Source organism: Aotus nancymaae, unplaced genomic scaffold (genome assembly GCF_030222135.1).
Source record: "Aotus nancymaae isolate 86718 unplaced genomic scaffold, 86718_ANA_hifiasm-v0.15.2.pri h1tg000007l, whole genome shotgun sequence".
In the NCBI taxonomy this organism is placed as follows: domain Eukaryota; kingdom Metazoa; phylum Chordata; class Mammalia; order Primates; family Aotidae; genus Aotus; species Aotus nancymaae.
This window is the reverse complement of record NW_026988418.1, coordinates 10,207,338-10,232,493: the sequence shown is the minus strand read 5'-3', so window position 1 is coordinate 10,232,493 and position 25,156 is coordinate 10,207,338. Positions and strand designations below refer to the sequence as shown.

Sequence of the window (25,156 nt, the reverse complement as noted above, 5' to 3'; positions counted from 1 at the left end):
GATATGTTAAACAAGTTTGAAAAGGAACCATAAAGTAAAAGAGGAGGAAAGTTGTGGGAAATAGAAAAGTTCCTCTTCACAGTTTCCTTTCTTGTTTAAGAAAAATTGATGTGTTAGAAATAATAGTTTGTTTTAAACACTTTCTTCAAAAGCTTTCTTGCTTTTTTTACTAGAAGTTCTATTCTATGTAGCTGTTAGACATGCTAACAGGCACGTAGTACATTCTATGTCCTTGTGCTTTAACCAATATATCTATGCTGACGTGCTCACATGTATGTTCCAGCTCACAGCCTATGCCCCTTCCTTATTTGGACTTCCTTTTTTTTTTTTTTTTTTTTTTTGGTCTCCATTGCTTTTACCTGTTTTTAAAAGTTTCAAGTTATTAGCCAATCGGATTTTAGTTTAAATTGTGAAATCTGGCTCCAGCCAATGGAGATCAGATACAGCAGTAAGAACAAACCCAAATCCATAAGAAATAAGTATGTCTGCTTTCCTTTGTTCATTGTACCCTCCTGACAAGATGGCTAATGGGAGTACCCTTTCGGTAGAAAGTAAAAAAAAAAAAAAAAAAAAAAAAATTGCTTCACTAAGAGATCCTTTGTCTCAGTACTAATTTTTCTTTGCAGCACCAAAAAGAAAAATTTTATACATAACATTGAATTGGCTTCTCAAGCTTGTCCCAAACCTGGTTTTCCCCATCTCAATAGATAGCAATTCTCTGCTTCCAGTTTTTCCACCTCCAAACCCTGGAGTTATCCATGATGCCTCGTCTCTTCACACCTTTCCTCTATCAGCAAAAATTATTAGCTCTATTTTCAAGAAGCATCCAGAATGCTCTCCATTTCCGCTACTGCCACTCTAACCTATCAGCATCATCTCTAGCTTGACTGTAACAAACTACTCTCCTGTGTTCCTCACTCTCCCCCACCTTTTTCTACAAGGTAGCCAAAGTGATTTTTTTTTTTGAGACAGTCTCGCTCTGTCGCCCAGGCTGGAGTGCAGTGGCTGGAGTTCAGTGGAGCGATCTCAACTCACTGCAACCTCCGCCTACCAGGTTCAAGCATTTCTCTTGCTTCAGCCTACCAAGCAGCTAGGATTACAAGTGCACACCACCACGCACAGCTAATTTTTGTATTTTTAATAGAGACGGGGTTTCACCATGTTGGCCAGGATGGTCTCGATCTCCTGACCTCATGCTCCATCTGCCTCGGCCCCCCAAAGTGCTAGTATTACAGGTGTGAGCCACTGCGCCACGCCCAGTGATTTTTTTTAAAAAAACGAAAAAGCCAGAGTATGCCGCCGCTCAGCTTAAAGCTCCCAGTACTTTCCCAAAGTCCTTTCAGTGATCCATAAGGCAGGCCCTAAAGCTCTGGCCTCTGATGTTTCTCTAACCTCATTTTCTACCACTCTGCTCCTTGCTCTTCTGGTCCAGCCACACCAGGTCTTCCTGGTCACTCCTTCCTGCCACTGCACAGCTCATTCCCTTCTCTCCTCTGATAATCTGACTATATGTTCCCTTTTCACAGAGGCACTCCCCATCATCTGACCATGTTTCAATTTTCCTCATAACACTTATCACCTCCTGACATGTAATGTGTTTGCCTACTGTTGCTCTCCTCCCACTGGAGTATAAACTGCAGGAATAGATTGGCACATAAGATACAGGATGCTCAGTTAAACTTGAATTTCACATACACAAGGAATAATTTTTTAGTATGAGGATGTCCCAGATGTTGCATGGGATGTCTTAGTGCTAAAAAACTGTTTGCTGTTTATCTGAAATTCAAACTTTACTGGGTGTCCTACATTTTTATTTGCTAAATCTGGCTACGCTACACAGGAAGACAAGGACACTGGTTATTTTGCTCATGGCTGTATCCCCAGCGATAGAACAGTTCCTGACACGTAGTAAGTAAGCTCTCAATAAGTAATTATTGATTGAATGAATGTGTTCATTAATATGAAACGCGCCCCAACTTTTAATAAACAGCCCGTGTGTGAGTCAGAGAGGCGGAGCCTCAGGCTTGGTTAGTCCAGTTCACACCTGGGGGCCTGGGCGGCCGATGAACTTTCGAAGTAGGTCGAGCAGCTGCGCGCTTTGCCTGCCCCGCCCGCGTTCCGTTGGATGCAGGACTCCACCCGGCTCAGGTCAGCAGCAGGTCCTGGTGGCCCCCCTGGGGCGTGAGGCCACCCTAACCTGCAGGTGCGACCCAGACCTCTGCAGGGAATGGTCCCTTTAACGCCCAACCTTTCCGCCCCGACTTGCGCCCCGGCGTGACGTCACCCCAGCGAGTGACCAATGGGGGCGCAGCTTACTGGCAGGCGGCGCCAGCGGCCGCTGCCAAAAGGGGAAGTGATCTGGAGCTGGAGCGATGGCCCGGGTCTGGAGCCCGCGGCCGCCGCCGCCTCCGCCACCGCCACCAAAAACAACTTGTCGGGAGCAGCCGCGGCCGGAGCAGGGGCCGGAGTCGCGGCTGGAGTGGTGTCTGCGCGTGTGAGTGGCTGAGAGTTGCCCCTACAGGAGACCTCAAACTCCGGGCGGGAGCGCTTGTGGTCGCCCGCGGCACCGCGTCCCCGGGCCCAGACAGCGGGGCACGGGTCCCGCAGACGCGGGACTGGCTTCTCTCAAGCCGAGCCCTTCTAGCCGGGCTCCGGATCTTCCACGGCCTCGGGCCCCCTTCATTTTCAGGACAGAGGCTGGAGAACGGTGGTCATCACACACCCCAGCCGGCTTCCTGACCCGCGCATTTTCTGTGCGGCCAAGCAGTGTTGGGGTTGTAACTACCGGGAGTCCCCTCCTGCCACCACCTCTCCAGCCAGGAAGAAACTGACGCGTTCCCACGTTCTTGCTCTGCAGCTCCCCACTCTTCCCATTCGAGAACAAGTTTCTCTTCACTCTGCATTGGAAATCCTGCCCCGGAGGTTCAAAACACCTATTTTGTGTGCCCTTCCCCAGCTCCTGGAGCACCCTTAGAAGTATTGCCTACTTAATCAGCGCTGAGAATCCTTAAATTTTGACTTGGCTTTCTCTACCCTTTGGGAAATAAAGGTCCCTTTCCACCCTCTTTACTAACACTCTGCGGCCAAGGCGTTATCCCTTGGGGTCGCGAGCTCCTTGGCCATTTCTGCCTGACTTCCCACACCCATCTGAGTTCCAGTTTCCTCTGGGCTCCAATCTCCAGTCCCTGGCGGATCTGGTCAGTCCCACCCCTAGGTGGGAGTGACCAGGGGGCTCTGGCCCAGGATCCCCAACCCTGGAAGGCAGCTCCAAGGCAGGAAGAGAATTGGGTGTCGGGTACGAACCTGGCAGCTCAGGAGTCGGGGCACTCACTCCACACAAGAAGATGAAAAAGCGCAAAGAGCTCAATGCATTGATTGGTTTGGCTGGGGACAGCCGGAGAAAGAAGCCCAAGAAAGGGCCAAGCAGTCACCGCCTGCTTCGCACTGAGCCTCCTGACTCAGACTCTGAGTCCAGCTCCGAGGAGGAAGAGGAATTCGGTGTGGTTGGAAATCGCTCTCGCTTTGCCAAGTGAGTAGTGGTGAAAGGTGGAATAGGGAGAAGGCATCTATCTATCTCTTTGCACGACCAAGGGGTCACATTGACAGGAAGGAGAAAGGAAGTCCTTAGGGAAAAAAAAAGAGTGTAGGCCTTGAAAGTCAAAGAGGGAAAAACGGTTTTAGGGAGAAGGTAAGTTCAGATCCTGAATGAAGAATAAGTTAGAGATCTGTCTTTAGGTGTAAAAGGAAAAGCTCCAAATCTGAAGTGGAAATGTGGACTTGGAGAATGTGCCAAGAGCCCAGGGAGCCCCAAAGAAGCAAAGAATGGAGACAGAGGAGCAGAGAAGCTTTGGGGACTAGACCTTTTAAAACAATGTAGAACAAAGGAGAAGCAGGGACTTTAAGATTGCAAATTATTTCATTTTTGTACTTTCAATGAGTCTGAATATTGGTGATGGTGAAATATGGTGAGGGATATACTGTAGGAAGTATGAGCATTGAGAGTGGGTGGGGGGCAAAAGAAGAGGCATCATTTTCCCTAGCCTTTCATAGGTGGAGAACGGCTTGATTTTCCACGAGACAAACCAAGTAGTAAGATTTGAGGACTTTGGGATTGGGGCTCAGAGTGGGAAAGGACTAAAGGGAACTTTAAAAACGCCCTTGGACCCTCTCAGAGCACACTAAAAGAAAAGAGGATTCTGGTGAGGATGTGGAAACAAGGGTTAGGCAGAAGGTTGGGTGCTGACATTGAGTGGTTGGTTGGTTTAAAATGTCTTATTTTGTTAAAGGAAGAGTTTGATTTCTAATGAGCTTTGTCAGTTTAAGTTGTTAAGGGCAATCCTGGGTTTGGGTTATAAAGGTATGATGAAGTGTTACCTTCATCAGAAGGTACCCAGAGTACTTACCCTGCTAAGTTAGTTTAGACCTTGAAGGTTGGTTGATGTTTTGTGTGAAATCTAGCCCCTTCTGTGTTTCCTTACTTCTGAGCCAATAAGCTAGAATACACCAGGTGTCCACTTAAAACTACAGATCCCTCTTGCTTTTACAATAAAACTTGCTTAGAGGTTTATAAAGTTTCAGTAAACTGAAACAAGGTTCCCCAGAGTGAGTGAATGAGTATGTATTTGAGAGAGAGAAATCAATAGGTAAATTACAGTGCAGTGATGGAATTGCAGAGAAACCTTGGTCTTTACACTTTTGTGACCTGAGCTTGTATTCGAAGACCTCCCTCCTGATGATGACAGCTGTAGTGCCCTTAGGTTCTTCCTTTTACCCACAGGAACTCCCTCTGTTTTATGTGACCTTTGAAACTTTTGTGCCCAGTAGATGGACCCTTCATAGGTCATATTATTTATTCATTTAAGTGCATTACCCTGCCTCCCCTGGTTAATTCACTGGTTATTCATTTAGAGGAGATAATTACATGTTAAAACATGTGTACTATTTCTAATAAAGCCATACTCATAATCACTTTTGTACTCATGGTTGAATTTGTCCTTTTGAGCAGGGGAGACTATTTACGATGCTGCAAGATCTGTTACCCGCTCTGTGGTTTTGTCATCCTTGCTGCCTGTGTTGTGGCCTGTGTTGGCTTGGTGTGGATGCAGGTTGCTCTCAAGGAGGATCTGGATGCCCTCAAGGAAAAATTTCGAACAAGTAAGTGGTCACTCTTTTGTTTTTGTTTTTTTAAGACGGGATCTCACTCTGTCGCCCAGGCTGGGATGCAGTCATGTGATCTCAGCTCACTGCAACCTCCGTCTCCTGGGTTCAAGCAATTCTTGTGCCTCAGCCTTCCGAGTAGCTGGGATTACAGGCATGAGCCACTGCACCCAGCAGTGGTCACTCTTTTCAGGGTGTAATCTTGGACTTCTCTCCAGGTTCTGGGACAAAGTCAACTGTGCTAACCTAAGAGTTTCACCCATTCTAGTGAAACAGTTATACATTCCTCTCTATATATCCTCTTTCTGAGCTGTCTGCTTGAACGTTGTAACACTTACTTGTTTTTAAACTCACAAACAAAAGACAGTGCTTGTGCACCAGCAGGACAAGTAGCATCTGAAATAATGGCATTGCAGTCAATGCTTAGAGTGCAGAAGGCAAGAGACTCCTACGCTTAGGTAGGTAACCTCTACTTATAGCTTCCATCTCCCCAAGTATAAACTGGCAATGACAGCACTGGGCTATTCCTTCCACTTCACAGGGCCGTTTGAGAAAGAATGTGGGAGCATCTGTCACAGTTACCTCTTTAGAAGAACCAAATAGGAGCACAGGAATGGGCAATAATAAGAATAGCTAACATTTATGTAAGGCCTACTGTGTGCCAAGTTTCAAATCATTTTCTTTCCAAGATAATCCTGTGAGATGAGTATTATTTTTATTATTTTATGCTTTTAGAAGGTTTAAGTAATTCGTTCAGTGATTAAGTTTGACAGAGCTGAGCTTCCTCTTGCCCCTTGCTACCCAAGTTCACATTTATAACACTACTATCTGCACGACTGTTCCCAGTGGCTTTGTAAACCTATACACATTTCTTCAAGTGTCTATAGATCTCTTTGATATCAACTTAGTGAGTAATCTAAAAGAAATTTAGTAGAAGAAACAGGAAGAACTGGTTTTCTGCATACTTATCAGTTTTCAAGCTTAGAGCAAGGACTGATAGATTTCTCTCCTTAGCTGTGCTTATACTAGTAACATGATCTGTTTCAAGAAAAAAAAAATTGACATACCAGTAATGAGTGTTATAATTTTAAAGTTTCAGGAAACTTTTGTGATTCTTTGAAATAAGTTACATATTTATGAAGGGCTTACAACAACCATACCTACCTTGAACACTATGCAACTGAGTGAATTTTACTGTTTAAGGAGCTTTTCAAGTCACAGAGTTTTGTATATTCTAAATTGTAAAGTTTTATTTTACACATCCAAATTATTTTTTCGTTTCTTTTTTTTTTTTTTTTTTTTGTTGTTGTTGTTGTTGTTGTTTTTGAGATAGGATCTTGCTCTGTTCCCCAAGCAGGAGTGCAGTGGCATCTGGCTTATTGCAGCCTTGACCTCATGGGCTCAAGCAGTCCTCCCATGTCAGCACCCCACACTCCCACCCCTAACCCCAGTAGCTGAAACTATAGACATGCACCACACTCTGCTAATTTTTGTATGACAGGGTTTCACTGTGTTGCCCAGGCTGGTCTCGAACTCCTGGGCTCAAGTGATCTGTCTGCCTCAGCTTCCCAAAGTGCTGGGATTACAAGTGTGAGCCACTGTGCTCGACCCAAATTACTTTTTCCAAAAGGTGTGTTTGCATAGTAGCTCCGACCAGATTTAATATGAATTTTGTTTTTTTTTTTGTAGCAACACTGAAATTTTTGGCTCTAGGTTTCAAGGGTTAATCTTCTAAGCAAAGGAACCAGTTTCAACTTAATCACAAATACCCTAACCTTAATAGCATGAGCACACCAGGAAACTGACCACAGGGTTTTCTCAAGGTCATAAAGAAATCTGGCTCCAGAACTGGAATTAAAGTTCTTCCCATCTTAAGCCTAGAAGATTACAATATCCTCACTTTCCCATCTGAAGCTTAGAAGATTACAATATCTCAGCTTCTCTTGGCTGCCTACAGTTACTCAAGTTTTGAACCCAACCTAAGAACAGCTAATCATTAGTGTGTTAATGATGTTTCTAGAGATGTTGCTTTAAAAAAAAAAAAGTTAAAATACTAACGTTGGTTTTCTTCTGTGTTTCTGATTCTGGGGATGGAATTCAGTATGCCACAATTCTCTGCCAGAATCCTAGCCTGGATTACCAATTTTCAAGTATGGTATAAGAAATGTACCCCATAGTTATTTTTCCTCCTTTATAGTTGTCCTCGCAGTATTGCATAGTGTCTTTAAGGCCAATTTTTTCTTTGTATGTAAGTAGTAATCATAACTTGAAAATTAGGTTCTGAGAAACAGTATTTATAAATAACCACTGAAGACACCTGTCTGTGCTGTCGTCTCTCTGTAGTTAATTGGGTCTCTTAACTACAGCCTTCTAGTTAGTTAGGCTTGTAGTTGAACTATAGACTTGTGCTGTAGCTTGTTTTGATCACATATAGCAATTATTTATTTATATATTTCAAAACATTGCTCAATTCAGCCATTCAAAATTTAGCTGGGCATGGTGGTACGTGCCTGTAGTCCCAGCTACTCGTGAGGCTGAGGCAGGGGAATCTCTTGAACCCGGGAGGCAAAGGTTGCAGTAAGCCAAGATTGCGCAACTACACTCCAGCATGGCGACAGGACAAGACTCCATCTCAAAAAAAATAAAATAAAGTAAGGCTTTTAAGAGTCAGCTGTTCCACTCTCAACTTTTAAAAAATAATATATTATTTTCCAGAAAAAAATATATGACCATTTGAATAGTTGGGCTTTTACTCCTTCCTCACTTGTAAGCAATAGAATTATATATATTGCAAAATCTAATACAGAACACTGTATAATTCTTATCGAACAACCATCAATATAATGTATATATCTGGAACAAACAACCTTATAGCATATCAAATTCTGCATTTCTTTCTTTCTTGATATGTACAATATCTTGATATTCCTTTTTCTGACTGGTCTGCACCTGTGTTTATAGGATACCTATGTAATTTATACCTTAGCTGAGCTTTTCAGGTAATTTATTTGGGAATGCAAACAAAGTACTACCTTTTAAAAATGTAGTACTCGTACATGTAATAGACCTGGCAATCAGTGAACAAATATTTATTGAACACTTGTTAATACCAATCCCTGGAAATACTATACTGTCTTCAGGAGATGTCAAGAATTATACTCTGGACTGCAGACCCTGCTTTCTACCACTGAGCCACATTCCCCTGGGACCCTGACGACATTTGTCAGCCAGCTAAATAAAGCAGATTTGAAATTGTCAGCCCAACTGTTTTGTTGGCTTTGATTTGCTACAATAGAAATGCCAGCACCTGCAATGTCTTCCTGACACTGCAAAGCAGGACTTCCTAAGGGAGGGTAGGGGATGGGGCCTGGAGTAGTCAGTCCATAGGCTAAACCATTGTAGTCTACTTACTCAGAAGTTTTTTTGTTTGGTTTCTTTTTTTTTTTTTTTTTTTTTTTTTGTGAGAACCAATATCTTGACTAAATGGAACCAATCTTGTTAGTATTTTTTTTTAAAATAGAGTTTCGCTCTTGTTGCCCAGGAGGAGTGCAATGGCACAATCTCAGCTCACTGCAACCTCCACCTCCCAGTTCAAATGACTCTCCTGCCTCAGCCTCCTGAGTAGCTGGGACTACAGGCATGTGCCACCATGCCCAGCTAATTTTTTGTATTTTTTTAAGTAGAGATGGAGTTTCACCTTGTTGGCCAGGCTGGTCTCGAACTCCTAACCTCAGGTGACTCATCCGTCTTGACCTCCCACAGTGCTGGGATTACAGGTATGAACCACCGCACCCTGCCTAAGTGTATTTTTTAAAATTTTTATTTCTTGTTTTTCAAGAAGACAGTGGGATTCACGAACTTGGGTAAGACCACCTGCTTGTCTGGCTTTAATACCTTCTTGAGAAATCTAGAACCATTTGACTTTATTTCAATAAATTTTCCAAAACACTTGCAAGGAAAGGACAAAGGATTGCTAAAATATCTGAAATAGAAAGCAAAGCAGATAGGCTTGGCATTTTTTTTCAAAAGTAAACTTGATAGTTAAGCTAAAAGTACTGACTGGCCCTGAAACTCTTAGGTCAGTATTCTTTTTTCCAAAACCAGATACTTCAGAAGACCTCCACAGTTATTCTAAGGAAGATTCTATTCTCAACTATCCTTTTCTGTCACTCAGCTATGAAACACTTGAGTAAATGAAAAGAAATTTGGAAGAGTGTAAATAAATTTGGACAGTGTAAATAAACCAGGCCCCTCCTTTTCTGGCCATACAGACAAAGTAGTGACTTGATCATTTGGCATAGAACTTAAAAATGGTCTTGTGCTAATAAGGGCATTAGGGGATGTAGTTATCTGTGACCTCTAAAGTATACTAGGAAAAGTACCGGTCCTAGGAGCAGAAGGTTTGACTTTTTGAATTCTGGCTTTGCAAAACTGGCTGTAAAACTTAGACAAGTCACTTATTCTTTCTGAGCATTCATTTTCTCATCTATAAAATATAAAGATATATTTGTGCTACCAAAGCACTTTGGACATTCCTCTGTCATAACATCAGTCACACTGTATAGTAATTCTGTGACCATGCCTGGCTCCCCACTAGACGGAGACCTTCAGGGTCTTTTGTATATACTGGTGCCTTTGCAGGGCTGGGCACATGGTAGGGGTTTAATAACAAGTTGTTGAATAATTAATACATAAAAGTTTATTGCAAACTGAAAAGACATGGTGTAAATATAAAATATTGCTGCCAGCATTATGTGTATTGTTTGACTGGTGGTATATATTGACATTTTTCCATTTCCTCATCTTAAAGATTAGGAAATCCAAAGAACTAAGTACATTCTTTTGGTCATTAACATATGAAATTTTAAATTATTGCTTCCTATGTTGGAAAAACATGAATTAGTAATCATAAGTTGTTGTTTGCTACACTTCCTCCCATTTATGTAATAGAAGTACCAATTCTTAAAGTATCTCTCCTAAAAAGCTCCAAACCAGATAGTCATTGTGATCCCCTCTTGGCTCATGCAGTCCTCAGGATCCAGAATATTTTCAGGGCTGGTCAGTTTTATATGTTTATTAGTTAATCATTATAATCCAGGTTATTTATGTGTTTGTCTATTTCCTCTTCCACTCCTAGTTCATGCATATAGATTGCAGAAAAGAGAGGCTTTGCCCCTTGCCCCTTTGAGGTACCTGAGTATGGCAGATGTTTGTTGGATGAGTTTTTCTTTATAACCTAACTGAAAATGTATAGGAAATTCAGAGAAATTAATTAATTTAGACTGGCTGGTAAAATGTTTTTACTGTATGAGATAGATGTATTCCTGTAAACCATGTGTAAATTAAGTGCTGCATTTAAAGCACCTAGGAAGCTACTGGGCAAAAGGAAATCCTTATGTGGAAGAGACATTCACACCCCCATGTTTATTACAGCATTATTCACAATAGCCAAGCTATGGAATCAACCTAGGTGTCCAAGAGCAGATGGATAAAGAAAATGTAGTATATATATGCAGTGGAATACTATTCAGCCATAAAAAAGAATGAAATCCTGTCATTCTTTGCAATATGGATGGAACTGAAAGACATTGTTAAGTGAAATGAGCTGGGAACAGAAAGCTAAACACTGCATGTTCTCACTCATATATGGAAGATAACAAAAGTTTATTTTGCTAGGTATGGTAACTCATGCCTGTAATCCCAACAACTAAGAGGCAGAGGCAGAAGGATCGTTTGAGCTCAGGGGTTTGAGACCAGCCCAGGGAAGCGTAGCAAGCCGCCATCTCTAAAAAAATTAAAAATAGCTGGGTATGGTGCATGCTTGTAGTCCCAGCTATGCAAGAGGCTGAGGCAGAAGGATTGCTTGAGCCTGGGAGTTTGAGGCTGCAGTGAGCTGTGATCATGCCACTGCCATCCAGCCTGGGTAACAGAGAGAGACCTCATGTCTAAAGAAAAAAAAATAAAAATAAATTTTTTAAAAATTTGATTTTATAGAAGTAAAAGCACAAAGAGGATACTAGAGGCTGAGAAGAGTAGGGGAAGAAGGGATAGGGAGAGATTTGTTAAAGGATGCAAAATTACAGCCTGATAGGAGGAATAAGTTCTAGTGTTAATGTACCACGGTAGCATGACTAGAGTTAACAAGAGGTGGTTGCAAATAGCTGTAAGGAGGATATCAAATATTTTCGACACAAAGAAATGATAAATGTTTGAGATGTTGGATACGCTAATCACTCTGATTGCTATACATTATATGTATGGAAACATCGCTAGGTACCCTGTAAATATGTACCATTAACGTATATCAATTTTTTTTTAAATGTTAAAGCACCTAGAAAACCTGTTATTATAATGAAATCCTTTGGCAAACATTTTTGAAAAATGAATAAATATATCTCTTTTAATTATTCTGAATTTTCAATAGCAAGCTTGCTTAAAATAAGGATACCACCAACACTACTCATTTTGTGGGAGATTTTAATTGTTAAATGTGTTTTGGTTTTTTATTTGTTGAGGGTTTTTGTGTTTAACTTAATAGTATAACATTAACTCCATTTCATAACCTACAATTATTTCACAGAACAAGCATTTGAACCCTTCTGTGTACCTGGCTCTGTGCTGGCTGCTGGAAATACATACCCAAGTTAGATCTAGTCTTTGTCCTCAGGCATCTCCCCATTTGATAGAGGAGATAGATGAGTAAAGTTACAGCAGATGAGTAGAGTTACAGCACCATGTATTAAGTGCATGGTAGAATTTGGGGTAGTAAAGAGGTGCAGTGGTCTAAGGGTCCTGGCTGTTGGCGCTGAATCTTAAAAGGAATTAACTAGGCCAAAGTGGTAGAATAAAGAAGAGACAAGCCAAGGGCATCTAGGCAGAAACCATAGCATGTGCAAGGGTCATGAGGCTTAAAAGGTTAATGTGTTAGGAAGATCAGCTTGGCCACAAGTAGGTTGAAGAGGTAGGTAAAGTGTAGGGAATGTAATTGGAAGTTAAGCAAAGGCCAAATATTTATTCAGGTGATAAATATTTATTAAGTACTTAAAATGTGTCAGGAGTATTCTAAGTGCTGACAGTGTGGAAGTGAACAAAACAGTCATGGAGCTTACATTTTAGGAGGTTATTTTATATGGATCTTTTATGCCAGTTTTTCGTTTTAAGGAAGCATATAATAACTAACCAGGCAGTCTGTGGCTTTAAAAAAAAAAAAAAGAATGTGGGTTTTATTCTGGAGGACCAGCCATTATTAATATTTTATTTTCTATGAAAAGGAGAAATGCTCTTTCAAGAAAGAAGAGAAAGCATTCTTTCACACCTCTACCTTTTGGCTGGCAAATCCCTAAACCATTCAGGAGCTATTGTTTCCCAAAAGAAAGGCCAAATATCACACTATACTTCACCTAGCATATTCTTTTATCTTCTATTTCATTTTGAGTTTTGGGGTGGTTTAAGACTTAAGAAAATACTGTTTATACTATTTATGAAAAAGATTAAAAATCTTAGTCCTCATAACAGCGTTTGAAAGATGGTAAGACTGCCCGCTTAAGCATTTAGATATATAACTTATAATCTCACCTTGAACATTAATGGAGTAAGGTTTATAAATCTTAATTGACTAATTTTAAATCTTCTTAATTGAGTTGGTCAGGACCTAGCATTTATCATCTATTATATGCCTGACCAGCTGTGTTAAATGCTTTACAGCCATTTTCTCACTTAATATTAACAATCTTGTGAAGTATATTTTTTTGGTTTAGTTTATATATATATGTTTTATTATACTTTAAGTTCTGGGGTACATGTGCAGATTTTGCAGGATTGTTACATAGGTATACGCATGCCATGGTGGTTTGCTGCCTCCATCCCTCTGTCACCTACATTAGGTATTTCTCCCAATGTTATCCCTCCCAAATCTCCCCACCCCCTGCTATCTCTCCTCTAACCCCCTGCCCTCCAATAGACCCCAGTGTGTGATGTTCCCCTCCCTGTGTCCGTGTGTTCTTGTTGTTCAACACTCACCTGTGAGTGAGAACATGTGGTGTTTGGTTTTTTGTTCTTGTGTCAGTTTACTGAGAATGATGGTTTCCAGATTCATCTATGTGCCTGCAAAGTACATGAACTCATCCTTTTTTATGGCTGCATAGTATTCCATGTGGTATATGTGCCACATTTTCTTTATCCAGTCTATCATTGATGGGCATTTAGGTTGGTTCCAGGTCTTTGCTATTGTAAACAGTACCATAATGAACATACATGTACATGTGTCTTTATAATAGAATGATTTATAATCCTTTAGGTATATACCCAGTAATGAGATTGCTGGGTCAAATGGTATTTCTATTTCTAGATCCTTGAGGAATCGCCGCACTGTCTTCCACAATGGTTGAACTAATTTACACTCCCACCAACAGTGTAAAAGCGTTCCTGTTTCTCCCTGTGAGGTATATTTTATCACTGTATTACAGATGAGGAAACTGAGAGCTCTAAGAATTTGAGTAATTTGCTCAAGATCAGAGTTAACAAGTCACAGAGTTAAGACTCAAAGCCAACTCTTTGTACTCATATTCCGTTATAATTTTTAGTTGGCTAGCTTTTAAAAGTTGCATTGCCAATAGTGAAATAGCCCCAGTTAAAATGGAGCTTTAGTGTGAAAGATACGTTATTTACGTAAACAAAAGAACAGCATCAGAATTAACTTTTGTTAATCCATCTTTCCTACTCTCTGATCATTTTTTTCATCTTAGGACCATGAGGGAACTTTATGCTATTTATGATTGGTCTTATTTTGTCTTTTCAGTGGAATCTAATCAGAAAAGCTCATTCCAAGAAATCCCTAAACTTAATGAAGAACTACTCAGCAAGCAAAAACAACTTGAGAAGATCGAATCTGGAGAGATGGGTTTGAACAAAGTCTGGATAAACATCACAGAAATGAATAAGCAGGTAGCAAAAGTTTGATTTTATTTCTGTGTAAGCTGTAAATGTTTGTTTGGTTTTTTAATGTGAATAGGGTATAGGGAATTGTAGGTATAGGGAATTCACTTCAGATTGTTTTACTTTTTGAAATGGGCTTTTGCATACTGTGATCCCAACATGTTAAAGTCAGGTAAAATAGTTATGCATTTATCAAATATTTAAAATGTTAATCCTTTCTGCAAAAGAAAATAATTCTACTAAACACAGCATTTGAGAGAGAGTTGGAAGTTTCTTGAGTTACCTTTTCCTACAGAGTAGTGTAAGTGTCAAATAGAAAAGGAGTATATCTAACCCCCAAGAAAAGTGGATAGCCCATTTGTATTAGCTAATTGTAAACTCATGATTAGCTAATGAGTTTACAGAATCTGGAAATCATCAACAATAGTCATTCTAAGAATAACTTAGGAACAGCTAGTGGAGTTGGTGAAATGCCTTAGTCAGTCAAATAAGCATAGGTAGAGCATACACTTTTCCAGCCCCTAAATTGACTGGAGTTAAGTAGGCATTGATTCCAGAAGTGGGACTCTGCCAGAGAAAAGGGCTTATTCTAAGGATGTTGATCAAGCATCTTGTATGTATAAGGATACCATATTTGTCACAGGGTAACTATAGCCCCGTCCCTAGTTTTTCTAGTTTAGTTAGGAAATGTATCTGCATAGAAAAGTCAAGTATCAGATGAATGATACACGTGCAAAGTGCTTAAAAATAGATACTATCTTTCTTGGGGCTAAGAAGGTCTTGTCTTATTCAGAGTAGAATCACACAGTTCAGAATGAACCAGTAGTGAAAAGGAGCACTGTGCTAGAAGAAAGTGCTTGCAAATATATCTGAAGCAACAACTTTCAGCAATGGTCCAGGAGTGGGGCAGTTCAGCACTTAAGACCAATGATAAATAGTGTGGGTCAGTGGCTTCCAAACTTTTGCCTGGAACCCACAGTATAAAATGTTTCACATCATTACATGATAAAGATATACATACCTATTTGTAACTGAAATTAATGTTTCTGAAACAGTAGCTCACCCTTAATATGTATGGTGCCTTATGCTACTTTCCATTCAGTTCTATTTAATTTTTCAGACTTATTCATGAAATAATTAATGAGTTATAGCCCCTAGTATTTACTGTCTATCCTTTACACTTGGACTCTAAGTAATTGGAGAAAAGCAGGTATTCACCCCTTTTTTTTGCAAAATGAATAGGAGAAATAGGCCTTGCCTACATTCACACAGCAAATTACATCAGGTGAAAGTAGACCACATTGAAGCACTGAAAGACCATTAGGATTTCTCCTGGGGCGAACTGGGGATTCCATATAAGTAGCCAGTCATGCAGTTTACCATTCTGAGAGGAAAGTGATACTGTTCAGCTTGAAAAAGCAAAGTCAACTATCTATTTTTCATCTCATTCTTTTAACTTGACATTATAGGAAGAGTCAAAGGGGATATTGGTACATGGTGGGAGAACACACATAGATTTTCAAATCTTTGGTACATATGTTGGTTTCTGACTTCTCTTTAACCAGGAAGCTAGACACAAAAGAATCATTTCATTCTTGGCCTGCCATTATTTTTAATGCAAGAAGCACCTGAGAAGGCAGATACAGTAAATCTCAATGTCATTGATATGATTTTGGAAACTGTGACTTTAAGTAAATGGCATATAATGAAACAAGTTTTATCATAGGCTAATTAATATAAACAAGAGTTAAGGCCAAGTGTGGTGGCTTGCACCTGTAATTCCAGCACTTTGAGAGCCCAAGGTGGGAGGATCACTTGATTTCAGGAGTTCCAGATCAGCATGGGCAACAAAGCAAGACCCTGTCTTTACAAAAAATAAAGTAATTAGCTGGGCATGATGGCATACACCTTTAGTTCCAGCAACTCAGGAGTCTGAAGCAGGAGGATTGCTTGAGTCTTGGAGTTTGAAGCTGCAGTGAGCTATGATCATGTCATTGCACTCTAGCATGGGGAACAGAGCAAGACCCTTAACAAACAAAAAAGAATTAAATTACTAGGGCACATTTCTGGTCACCCAAAAAAAAAAAAATCACTGAACTTCTAGAAGACCAAAACACTTCTAATATTCAACATTGAAATGAATGTGAGCTATACATACATTTACAAAAGATTAATACAAGCAAGTAAAATAATTATTTACCCATTTTTTTTTTTCAGTGTAGGGTCGGGTCATAAGTGACCAGAACCTATCCTGGCAGCTTAGGGTGCAAAGTGGGAACCAACCCTGGACAGGACGCCCTCCCATCACAGGGCTTACTCATACACACGCACACACTCAGACTGGGACTATTTATACATGCCATCTAACCTAACGTGCAGCTTTGTGACATGGGAGTACCTGGAGAAAACCAAGGCCAACATGAGGAGAACATGCAAACAGACAGTGACCCTAGCCAGGAGTCAAATTTTTTTCTAATCAATGTTGTAACCAAATGACATTGAACAAAACATTATTCAAGGACCTGCTATAAATAGGAAAGTTTACTTCAGTCCTAGGGCTTCATATATGAAACTGGGAGAGATTACACTGAAACCCTTTCCATTTCAGCATCAATATACCTTCAAGGATGCTGGAACTGACTTATGAAACCAGCCTGATAACAGAGAACTTCTCTGGAGTGCAGGCCCAGAAGCATGGGTAGTGGGAAAGCAGAGACTTGTGTTGTTTCCTAAGGGAGCCCAGCACTCTCTGTCTGAGTGGTTTTCTAAAATTAATGTTACGCATCTCTGATGGTCTGTTCAAGTCAGAGGCGTCTGTCCTAAACCAAAGTAGGTATGAAAATAAAAGTAATATTTAACCATGTTTCTATCTCTAAACAGTACTGTCAGTTAAGATGCTTTTAGTGGCAGTTATTTTAGAAGCAATTCAAAGTGGCTCAAACAACAAGAAAATGTATTATATCACTTAACAAGAACTGTTCTTATCACAATGTGAGTTGAAGTTAATATAATCTGAAAACAAAGCCGTCAGTTTGAAAAAAGTTAAAATTTTCCTTGAAAAAGAATTAGTAGTTGAAATCTAATTTACTTCTCTGTTTTGTTCCTGAAACCTCTGATTTTATACTCATTCCCTCTTGACTGTTATAGGGAGTCTCCTCCTACTTCCTTGAAGACTATTATTCAACAAACGTTTACCAAGCTGCTTTTATGGAGCTAGGCTTTGGCTTCTGTCTCAATCCATTCAGGCTGCCATAACAAAATATCTTAGACTACGTAACTTAAAAACCACAGAGGCTGGGAAGTCCAAGATAAGGCACCAGCAGATTTGGTGCCTGGTGAAGGTTTATTATTTCATACATGACAACTTTCTTGCTATGTTGTCCTTACATGGCAGAACAGAATAGGCAAACAAGCTCCCTCTGACCTTTTTTTTTTTTAATTTGAGACAGGGTCTCACTCTGTCACCCAGACTGGGATGCAGTGACACAGTCACAGCTCACTGCAGCCTCAACCTCCTGGGCTCAAGTGATCCTCCCACTTCAGTCTACCAAGTAGCTAGGACTACAAGCATGCACCATCACATCTGGCTAAGTTTTTTCTTTTTGTAGAGACAGGGTCTCACTATATTTCCCAGGCTGGTTGTGAACTCCTAGGATCAAGTGATCCTCCCACCTTAGCCTCCCAAAGTGCTGGGATTATAGATGTGAGCCACTGCCCCCAGTTCCTTCAAGGATCTTATAATCAAATGGAGGAAATAGAAAAGTAAACAATTGTAAAGCAGCCTGAGAAGCAATAAGAAATGGGTCCAAATGAGTATTGTGAGGACATTTTTAAGTATGTATCTCACCTAGACTGGAGCCAGGTGAGGTTTCCCAGAGATCTTGAACTGAGTCCTGAAGGGCAAATAGGAGTTGGCCAGCTGAATTCTACAGAAAGAAGAATATTCTAGGTAAAACATTAGTGCAGTTGATCCTCATAATTTATGAATTCTCTGTTTGCTAAATTTATTTGTAATCTCAAAATCTGTACTTGTGACACTTTTGCAGTCATTCACCAACACACATATAGCAGCAAGGAATTTGAGTCACCCGACATGCATATATATAGCTGAATTTGAACAAGGTGACATGCTGCCTTCTTGGTTCAGCTCTCATAGTGTAAACAGTGTCTTTTTCACAATATATGTAATGCCATATTTTTTATGTTTTTCTTCTGTTTTTGGTGATTTCCATGTTCAAAAATGTCCCCCAGGCATAGTGCTGAAGTGTTACCGATTGTTCCAAAGTGCAAGGAGACTGTGATGTGCCCTGTGGAAAAAATACATGCGTTAGATAGGCTTCTTTCAGGCATGAGTTATAGTTCTGCTGGCCGTGCGTTCAATGCTAATCAGTCAACAATATGCATTAAATAAGATGTCTTAAACAGAAATACACTTAAAACAAGGTTATATATTGTACTGATTGGTTAAAAAAAAAGTGTGAGAAGGCCAGGTCAGGTGGCTCATGCTGTTATCCCAGCACTTTGGGAGGCCGAAGCGGGCAGATCACGAGATCAGGAGTTTGAGACCAGCCTGGTCAATGTGGCAAAACCCTGTCTCTACTAAAAATACAAAAATTAGCCAGGTGTGGTGGTGGGCACCTGTAATCCCAGCTACTCTGGAGGCTGATGCAGGAGAATCACTTGAACCCGAGACGCAAAGGTTGCAGTAATTCAAGATCGTGCCATCGCACCGCAGCCTGGGTGACAAGAGCAAGGCTCCATCTCAAAAAAAAAAAAAAAATGTGAGCAAAGGGCTCATAGGAACCTAACCCTTTGTTTCCCCAAGGAGAAATGGTTCAGTATTCACTAATTCAACGTTTGTTGCAAGTTTTCTAGAACATAACTACCACTAATAATGAGAATTGACTATATGTGCAAAAGCATAGATGAATGAAAACATAGTATGCTCAGGGAATTTTAGTCACTCCATATAGCTACAGTATGGTTTGATTGAAAGAGGCCTTGAGATAAGTAAATCAGCAAGAGCCATATCAAGAAGGACCTCAAGTGCCCTTCTGCAGTACTCTGTGTAGCTTATTTGCATATATTTACTTTCCTACAGTACTTATGTAGTGCTTATTTACAGATACTTCTAATTGCACTAGAAAGGTGTACACTGTACTCTGAGCCTTAAGCATGATGATGAAGAAAACGATGGCAACAGTGATGATGGTGATGATGGCGTTGATGATAACTGCCATTCATTAAATGCTTTCTTTTTGCCAGCCATTTTTGGGTGCACTGCACATGTGATCTCCTTTCTTGGCTTCTGCAGTCCTATGAAGTAGGAGATGTTATCTCCATTTTACAGATAAGAACACCAAGGTTCAAAGAAATTAAGTAGCTTGCCCACAGTCACTCAGCTGTGTAGCAATACTAAAAGTAAAATATTCAATTCCTAGAAGCCTCTTTTCTTTCCAGCTTTCCATGCTGCCTTCCATCTTTGTAGCCCCTGTAGGATTCAGCAGGTGCTCAGTAGATAAAGTTAAAGGATATGATACCGAGTCCCTACTAGAGCTGATAATCACCCATCATTGATGATTGTCTGTTTTAATAACTTTTTCTTTACTATTTAAAGAACACTTAACTTCAACCCCAAAGCAAAAAAGCAGCATTTCCAACTTTATAGTATAAAATTATCTATTAAGCAAATGGTCTACAGTAGTTATTTTTAATTTTTCTAATGAAAAGTCATGTAATATGCATAAAAGTCATGACTCATCTTTTGACTGGAATGTGGATTTTTCTTAATAGGTTCTATTTAATTCAACTTTTTAGACTCTTCAAATTGCAAAGTGTCACGTTTAGGTGTAAGTTCTGTAATGCCTGAATCTGATCTGACATTCTAGAATGCATCTGTTAGAGGCCAGAGCAATTCCAGAGAAAGTAATAGGAGAGTGCGTCGCCTCCATGTTAGTTGCATATATAAGCTTTGCTATAGTTTTCCACAGATATTGGCATTGTTTTACTAAAGAGAGGAATGCTAGAAGATGGAATCCAGCTTTGTAATTTATGGGTATATAGCCGAGTCCTAGGGAACAGTGTTCCAGGTTTTGTAAGTGAGTAAGAAGGCCTAAGTGGTATTTCATACCTGGAAAGTTAATGGTCGGCTCTCCAGAGCATGCTTTTTAAGTGACGCAGTTGATACCCTAGGCTTAGAGTGTTTGTGGCATTGAAAAAAGTGCAGCAGCACCTCACTTGATCCTGCTGACATTGGCTTTCAGCTGCTTCTCTGGCTTTTGGGTGAAATGGCAGCTGCCAACCAGTCACACTGGCTTTTTGTGAGACCACTGCCATTCCCAATTAGCCATGCGATCTGCCATAGCCTCAGGAACTTGGAATTTGCAGTACTTGGAAGAAGAGTTTTTACCCAGAGAACAGCTTGTTGTCCCTTTAGGGTCTGGGTGGTTGTCAGTGGAGGAAGGAGTTTGTCCCCTCATGTGGCTGAAAGGTAACCACATAACTGATAGGGCAATTTGGAATAACTATAGTCTTGCCTTCAAGCTGATCTTGAACCAACTGTGTCCATCCCTTGGTGCACTAAGGAAAACATACCTGGGGGCAGGACCCCTTCCTAGCATTTTATGATTGAGCATGTTACAGGGGTCTTGGAAAGCCCAGTGAGGGCATGGAAGAAAGCGTCAGCCAAGAAAACCCATCAAACCCTTTCCAAAGTTATGTGGTGTCTTTTTCCTGTGTGTAAATATATTTCTTTCTCATCTTTTGTCTTTTTAAAAATTTCATAAGTAATTTGTGAGTGGATTCTTACATAAAATTTAAACTATAAAATATATAGAGAATTCCTATGAAAATTTTCCTTCAATCCCCATCTCTGTGCTCCCATCTCACGTTCACACGCGTGCGTGCGCACACACATACACATACACACACACACACACACTCTCATGCTCCCGTAGGTGTCCAGTCAATAATGTGGGCTGCATTCTTCTAGTTCTCTGTTTACAAAATCATAATAGTTTTTAATATGAATTAACCTATGGGTTAAGGTCATTCAGTATGTATTGTCCTACAACTTGCTTTGTCCACGGAATATATATATTCACATTCTTAGTGATATGCATTTAAATTGTTTCTAGTATTTTGCTGTTACAAATAAGGAAGAATTATTTTTAAAAAATGTATCATGCACATGAGCTACTAATTTGTAAGATAGATTTCTAGAAATGAAATTGCCAAAATAAAGAATATAAACATTTCCAATTTTGATGGATATTCCTAGATAAGCTTCTTACAAGGTTTCTCTAATTTATACTCCCATAAACAGTGCATAAAAATGCCTGTTTCTATATGTCTTTTTCAAACCTGGATATTGTTCATATCTTTTTAAAGGCATGGGTGAAACCCTCCTTAATGTAATTGCTTCTCTTAGAAAGTTTATGGTTTGCTGAGAGTATCTCTGTGGGCTGAGGTTTCTCACTCATCTAGTTTTTAAATGAATAGAGTTAGAATGTTGATGATGAGTCTGGTTATTCTGGAGTACTTATGGAGAATTGCATGTTTTACTGCTTTTAAATTTCACTATTAAAGAACTGTCACTTATTTGATGTTTCATCTGTACCAGTGCTAAGAACTTGGGTTATATATCTCATTTAATTCTCATAGCCTGTATTGGTCATCTGTTCCTTGGTTACATATTACCCCAAAACTTAGTGGCCTAAAACAACAATCATTTATTATCTTAAAGTTTCTATATGTCAGGAATTTGGGAGCAACTTAGCAGACTGGTTCTGGCCAAGATCTCTAAGGTTGCAATTAACATGTCAGACAGGTCTTTATAATCTGAAGGTCTGACTGGGGCTGGAGGTTCCTCACTCATGTGGCTATTGGTAGGAGGCCTCAGTTCCTCCCAACACAGGCTTCTCCACCCTGGGGCTACTCGGGTATCCTCACAGCACGGCAGCTACCTTCCCCAGATTGAGTAATCCAAGGGAGGCAAAGAAGAAGAGACCTTTTGTGACTTAATTTCTAAATTTGCCGATTGTCACTTCTACTTTATTCTGTTCACTAGAAGCAAGTCACTTAAGTCAGACTACACTCTAGGGAAAGGGAATTAGGTTTCACCTCTTGAAGGGAGGACTATCAAAGAATTTGTAGACATATTTTGAAACCATCACACATCCTTATGAGATAGTTGTTAAATAGTTGTTGTTATTGTTGTTATACCCAGTTACTGATGAGAATAAGTTCACTACTTATCTAGCCTTATTTCCTGCCCCCTGGCCTCTGCCTTCTACTCTGCTTGGACTACCCTTCTCAACGTTCATCCCAGACACAGAGTGTTCATTCTCAGCCATTCATTCAATAAATGCCCATCCTTGTGCCAGGTGTATTGTGGAAAGTAAAACAGACATGGTCCTCGATCACATGGAGTTTATAGTCTTGTGGAAGAGAGAACCCTCAATCAAATAACCACATAAACAAATCATTGTCACTTTGAGAAGTGCTATAAAAAGAAAGTACTCCTGAGTCTATTCATACTGTGTTCCCTATCCCCCAATGCCACCCTCACCCTTCTAACTTAGAAAGAATGCCTGCTTTGTTTTTAAATATAAAATTCTAACTTCTCTGTCAGAGTCTAATTTGAGTCCTACTTCAGTGAATCCTGTCTCTTTCAGCTTGCACTGATATCCTCTTCTCAAAATTTTATTCAGTATGACATTTTTTTTTTTTTGAGATGGAGTCTCTCTCTGTCACCAGGCTGGATGGCATGATCTCAGCTCACCGCAACCTCTGACTCCCTGTTCAAGCAATTCTCCTGCCTCAGCCTCCTGAGTAGCTGGGATTACAGGCATAGGCCACCATATCCAGCTAATTTTTACATTTTTAGTAGAGACGAGGTTTCACCATGTTGGCCAGGATGGTCTCAATCTCCTGACCTCATGATCCGCCCGCCTTGGCCTCCCAAAGTGCTGGGATTACAGGCCATAGCCACCACACCCGGCCTTAATTGTTTCTTTAATGTACTCTTGCACTGTCTCTCAGTTATATTGAAAGCTCCTTGAGGTGAGAGATCTAAGAGTTTCCTTGATTCTTCTGTCTTCCTCACTTTTAACACCCAGTCCCAGCAAATTGTATTGTCTCTACTTCTGCTACTACTTCTACTACCACTCAAGTCTAAACCACTATTATCTCTTGCCAAGACTACACAGATCGGCTTCTTACTGGTCTCTCCATTTCTATTGATAGCCATAGTATTCTTCCTATAAGGTGCCCCCATTCATGTAATTATCCTGCCTACACACTCCTTCCTATCACACCTCAAGTAAAACCCATGTCCTTGTTCTAGCTTACAGAGTCCTGCCTGTTCTGGCCCTTTACTGCACATCTGGCCTCATTCCCTACTTCTCTGTCTCTCTGTCTCTCTCACATACACACACACATTATGAGATCCTGCCACCTGAACTTCTGTTCTCTAAATATGTCAAGCTCTTTCCTGTACTGGGGCTTTTGGTCTAGCAGTTCCCTCTTCCCTGAAATATGCTTCATCCAATCTTCATATGATAAATTCTTTCTTATTATTTAGATCTCAGTTTAAATTTTACCTCCTTACAGAGACCTCCTCAGACCAATCATTCTAAAAGTTGCTACTGTAAGGTTTAAATGAGAGGCAACGGAGGCCAGTTATTGAAATGAAGAAATTTAATCGACTCCTGGGCGAGGTTCTGTGGTCCGACAGGAGGGGCCGGAGAAGTCGCGCGGACTTCTCTCAGACGTGGGGTTTTATAGGGAGTGGAGACATTTGATTGGTTGTGGGAGAGCAGGACGTGGACGTGGCAAGCTGCTATTGGCAGGTAGGTGGGATTTCCAGTGAGCGGGCCACCCAGAAGGAGTGGGGCCTGGACGGGACAAAATGCTATTGGGCAGGTCCTGGCAGGGCTTCTTTTAAATTTTGGCGGGGTTCTTTAACGGCGAGCTAGGTGCTGAGTGCAGAGCTTGGTGCTGGGCGTGGAGTGGTGACGTAGTTTCTAGGCATGGAGGGGGGTGGGCTTGTCCGAGCTCCCGGAGAGGGGGTGGGCGTGTCTGAGCTCCCGGCGAGGCGACCGGCCTTACATTCCGACCCTTTTGATGATATAGGACGCCACTTCTTTCTGGCTACTTCCTGCTGAATAGGGGCAGAGTGAGGGGGACGGGTCAGTTGGCTGGTTCCTCGGTTGGGAGTCAGACATAGGGGTGAAGCAACATTTGGTTAACAGCCACTCGTCCAATCTCTTGCATACGAGCTGGCAGGAACCTGAGAAGGAAAGGGGCTATTAGTAGTAGTAAGCAGATTATGATGATGGGAGTGATGATAGGGGTCAGCCAGGTAAGCATGGGAGATTGCCACCAGCTGAGGGGTGAGACTGATGTATTCTGCTTTTTACGGAGGTCTTCTTGGAGGCGGTGGAGAGTGTTGACATTCTCCTCTACCAGGCCTGATTCATTGATACAGTAGCAGCACTGTTCCTGAAGAAACAGACAGGTACCTCCTTTTTCCGCTGCTAGTAGGTCAAGGACCCATCAGTTTTGGAGAGTTACCTGGGCCAGTGACATGATTTGTCGCTGGAGGGAGGCCAGGGAGGCGGCTGATGCTTCAACGGCCACACGGACCTTGTCTTCCAGTCGAGTGGCTAAGGTGACACTGTAGCCCATCACTCCGCTTCCTATTCCAGCAACCACTAAAGAGGATACTAAGGAGAGGACGACTACTATTGGGAGGAAGATAGCTCGTTTGTTTCGGCGAGCAGGGGGAGGCGTAAGGAGAGAGAGGAGCTCAGCTTGCCCGTATACCTTCAACTGCGGGACTAGAGTAACGGGCACACAGGGGGAGGGGAGGGAGGCATTTATAACTTTGGTTAGGGTTCCATTACACTAAAAGTATCCTCCTGGAGGCACATAAAGGGTGGATTTTACTTTTACAGTTGTGTTGCAGCTGGAGCTTTTGGCCATTCCGTAGCAGAGAAAGAGCTTTTGGGAGTGTACCTTGAACAGTGGGATACCTGTTAGGGTGGTGTCAGGCCCCGTAGAT

At 41.0% G+C, this 25,156-nt stretch overlaps 1 protein-coding gene across 2 annotated transcripts in view; it reads left to right on the top strand.

Moving 5' to 3' along the window:
- Window positions 1-2,596: 2,596 nt before the first annotated feature.
- Window positions 2,597-25,156, top strand: part of EFCAB14 (EF-hand calcium binding domain 14) — a 47,072-nt gene continuing 24,512 nt past the window's right edge. Inside the window, exons 1-3 of one of the 2 annotated variants that reach the window (XM_012434637.2) lie at window positions 2,597-3,529; window positions 5,006-5,154; window positions 13,955-14,100. In XM_012434637.2, coding sequence (XP_012290060.1) covers window positions 3,345-3,529; window positions 5,006-5,154; window positions 13,955-14,100 — 480 coding nt within the window. In that variant the 5' untranslated portion in view covers window positions 2,597-3,344. The remainder of the gene's footprint in view (window positions 3,530-5,005; window positions 5,155-13,954; window positions 14,101-25,156) is intronic. The other variant, XM_012434638.2, reaches the window with a different exon arrangement.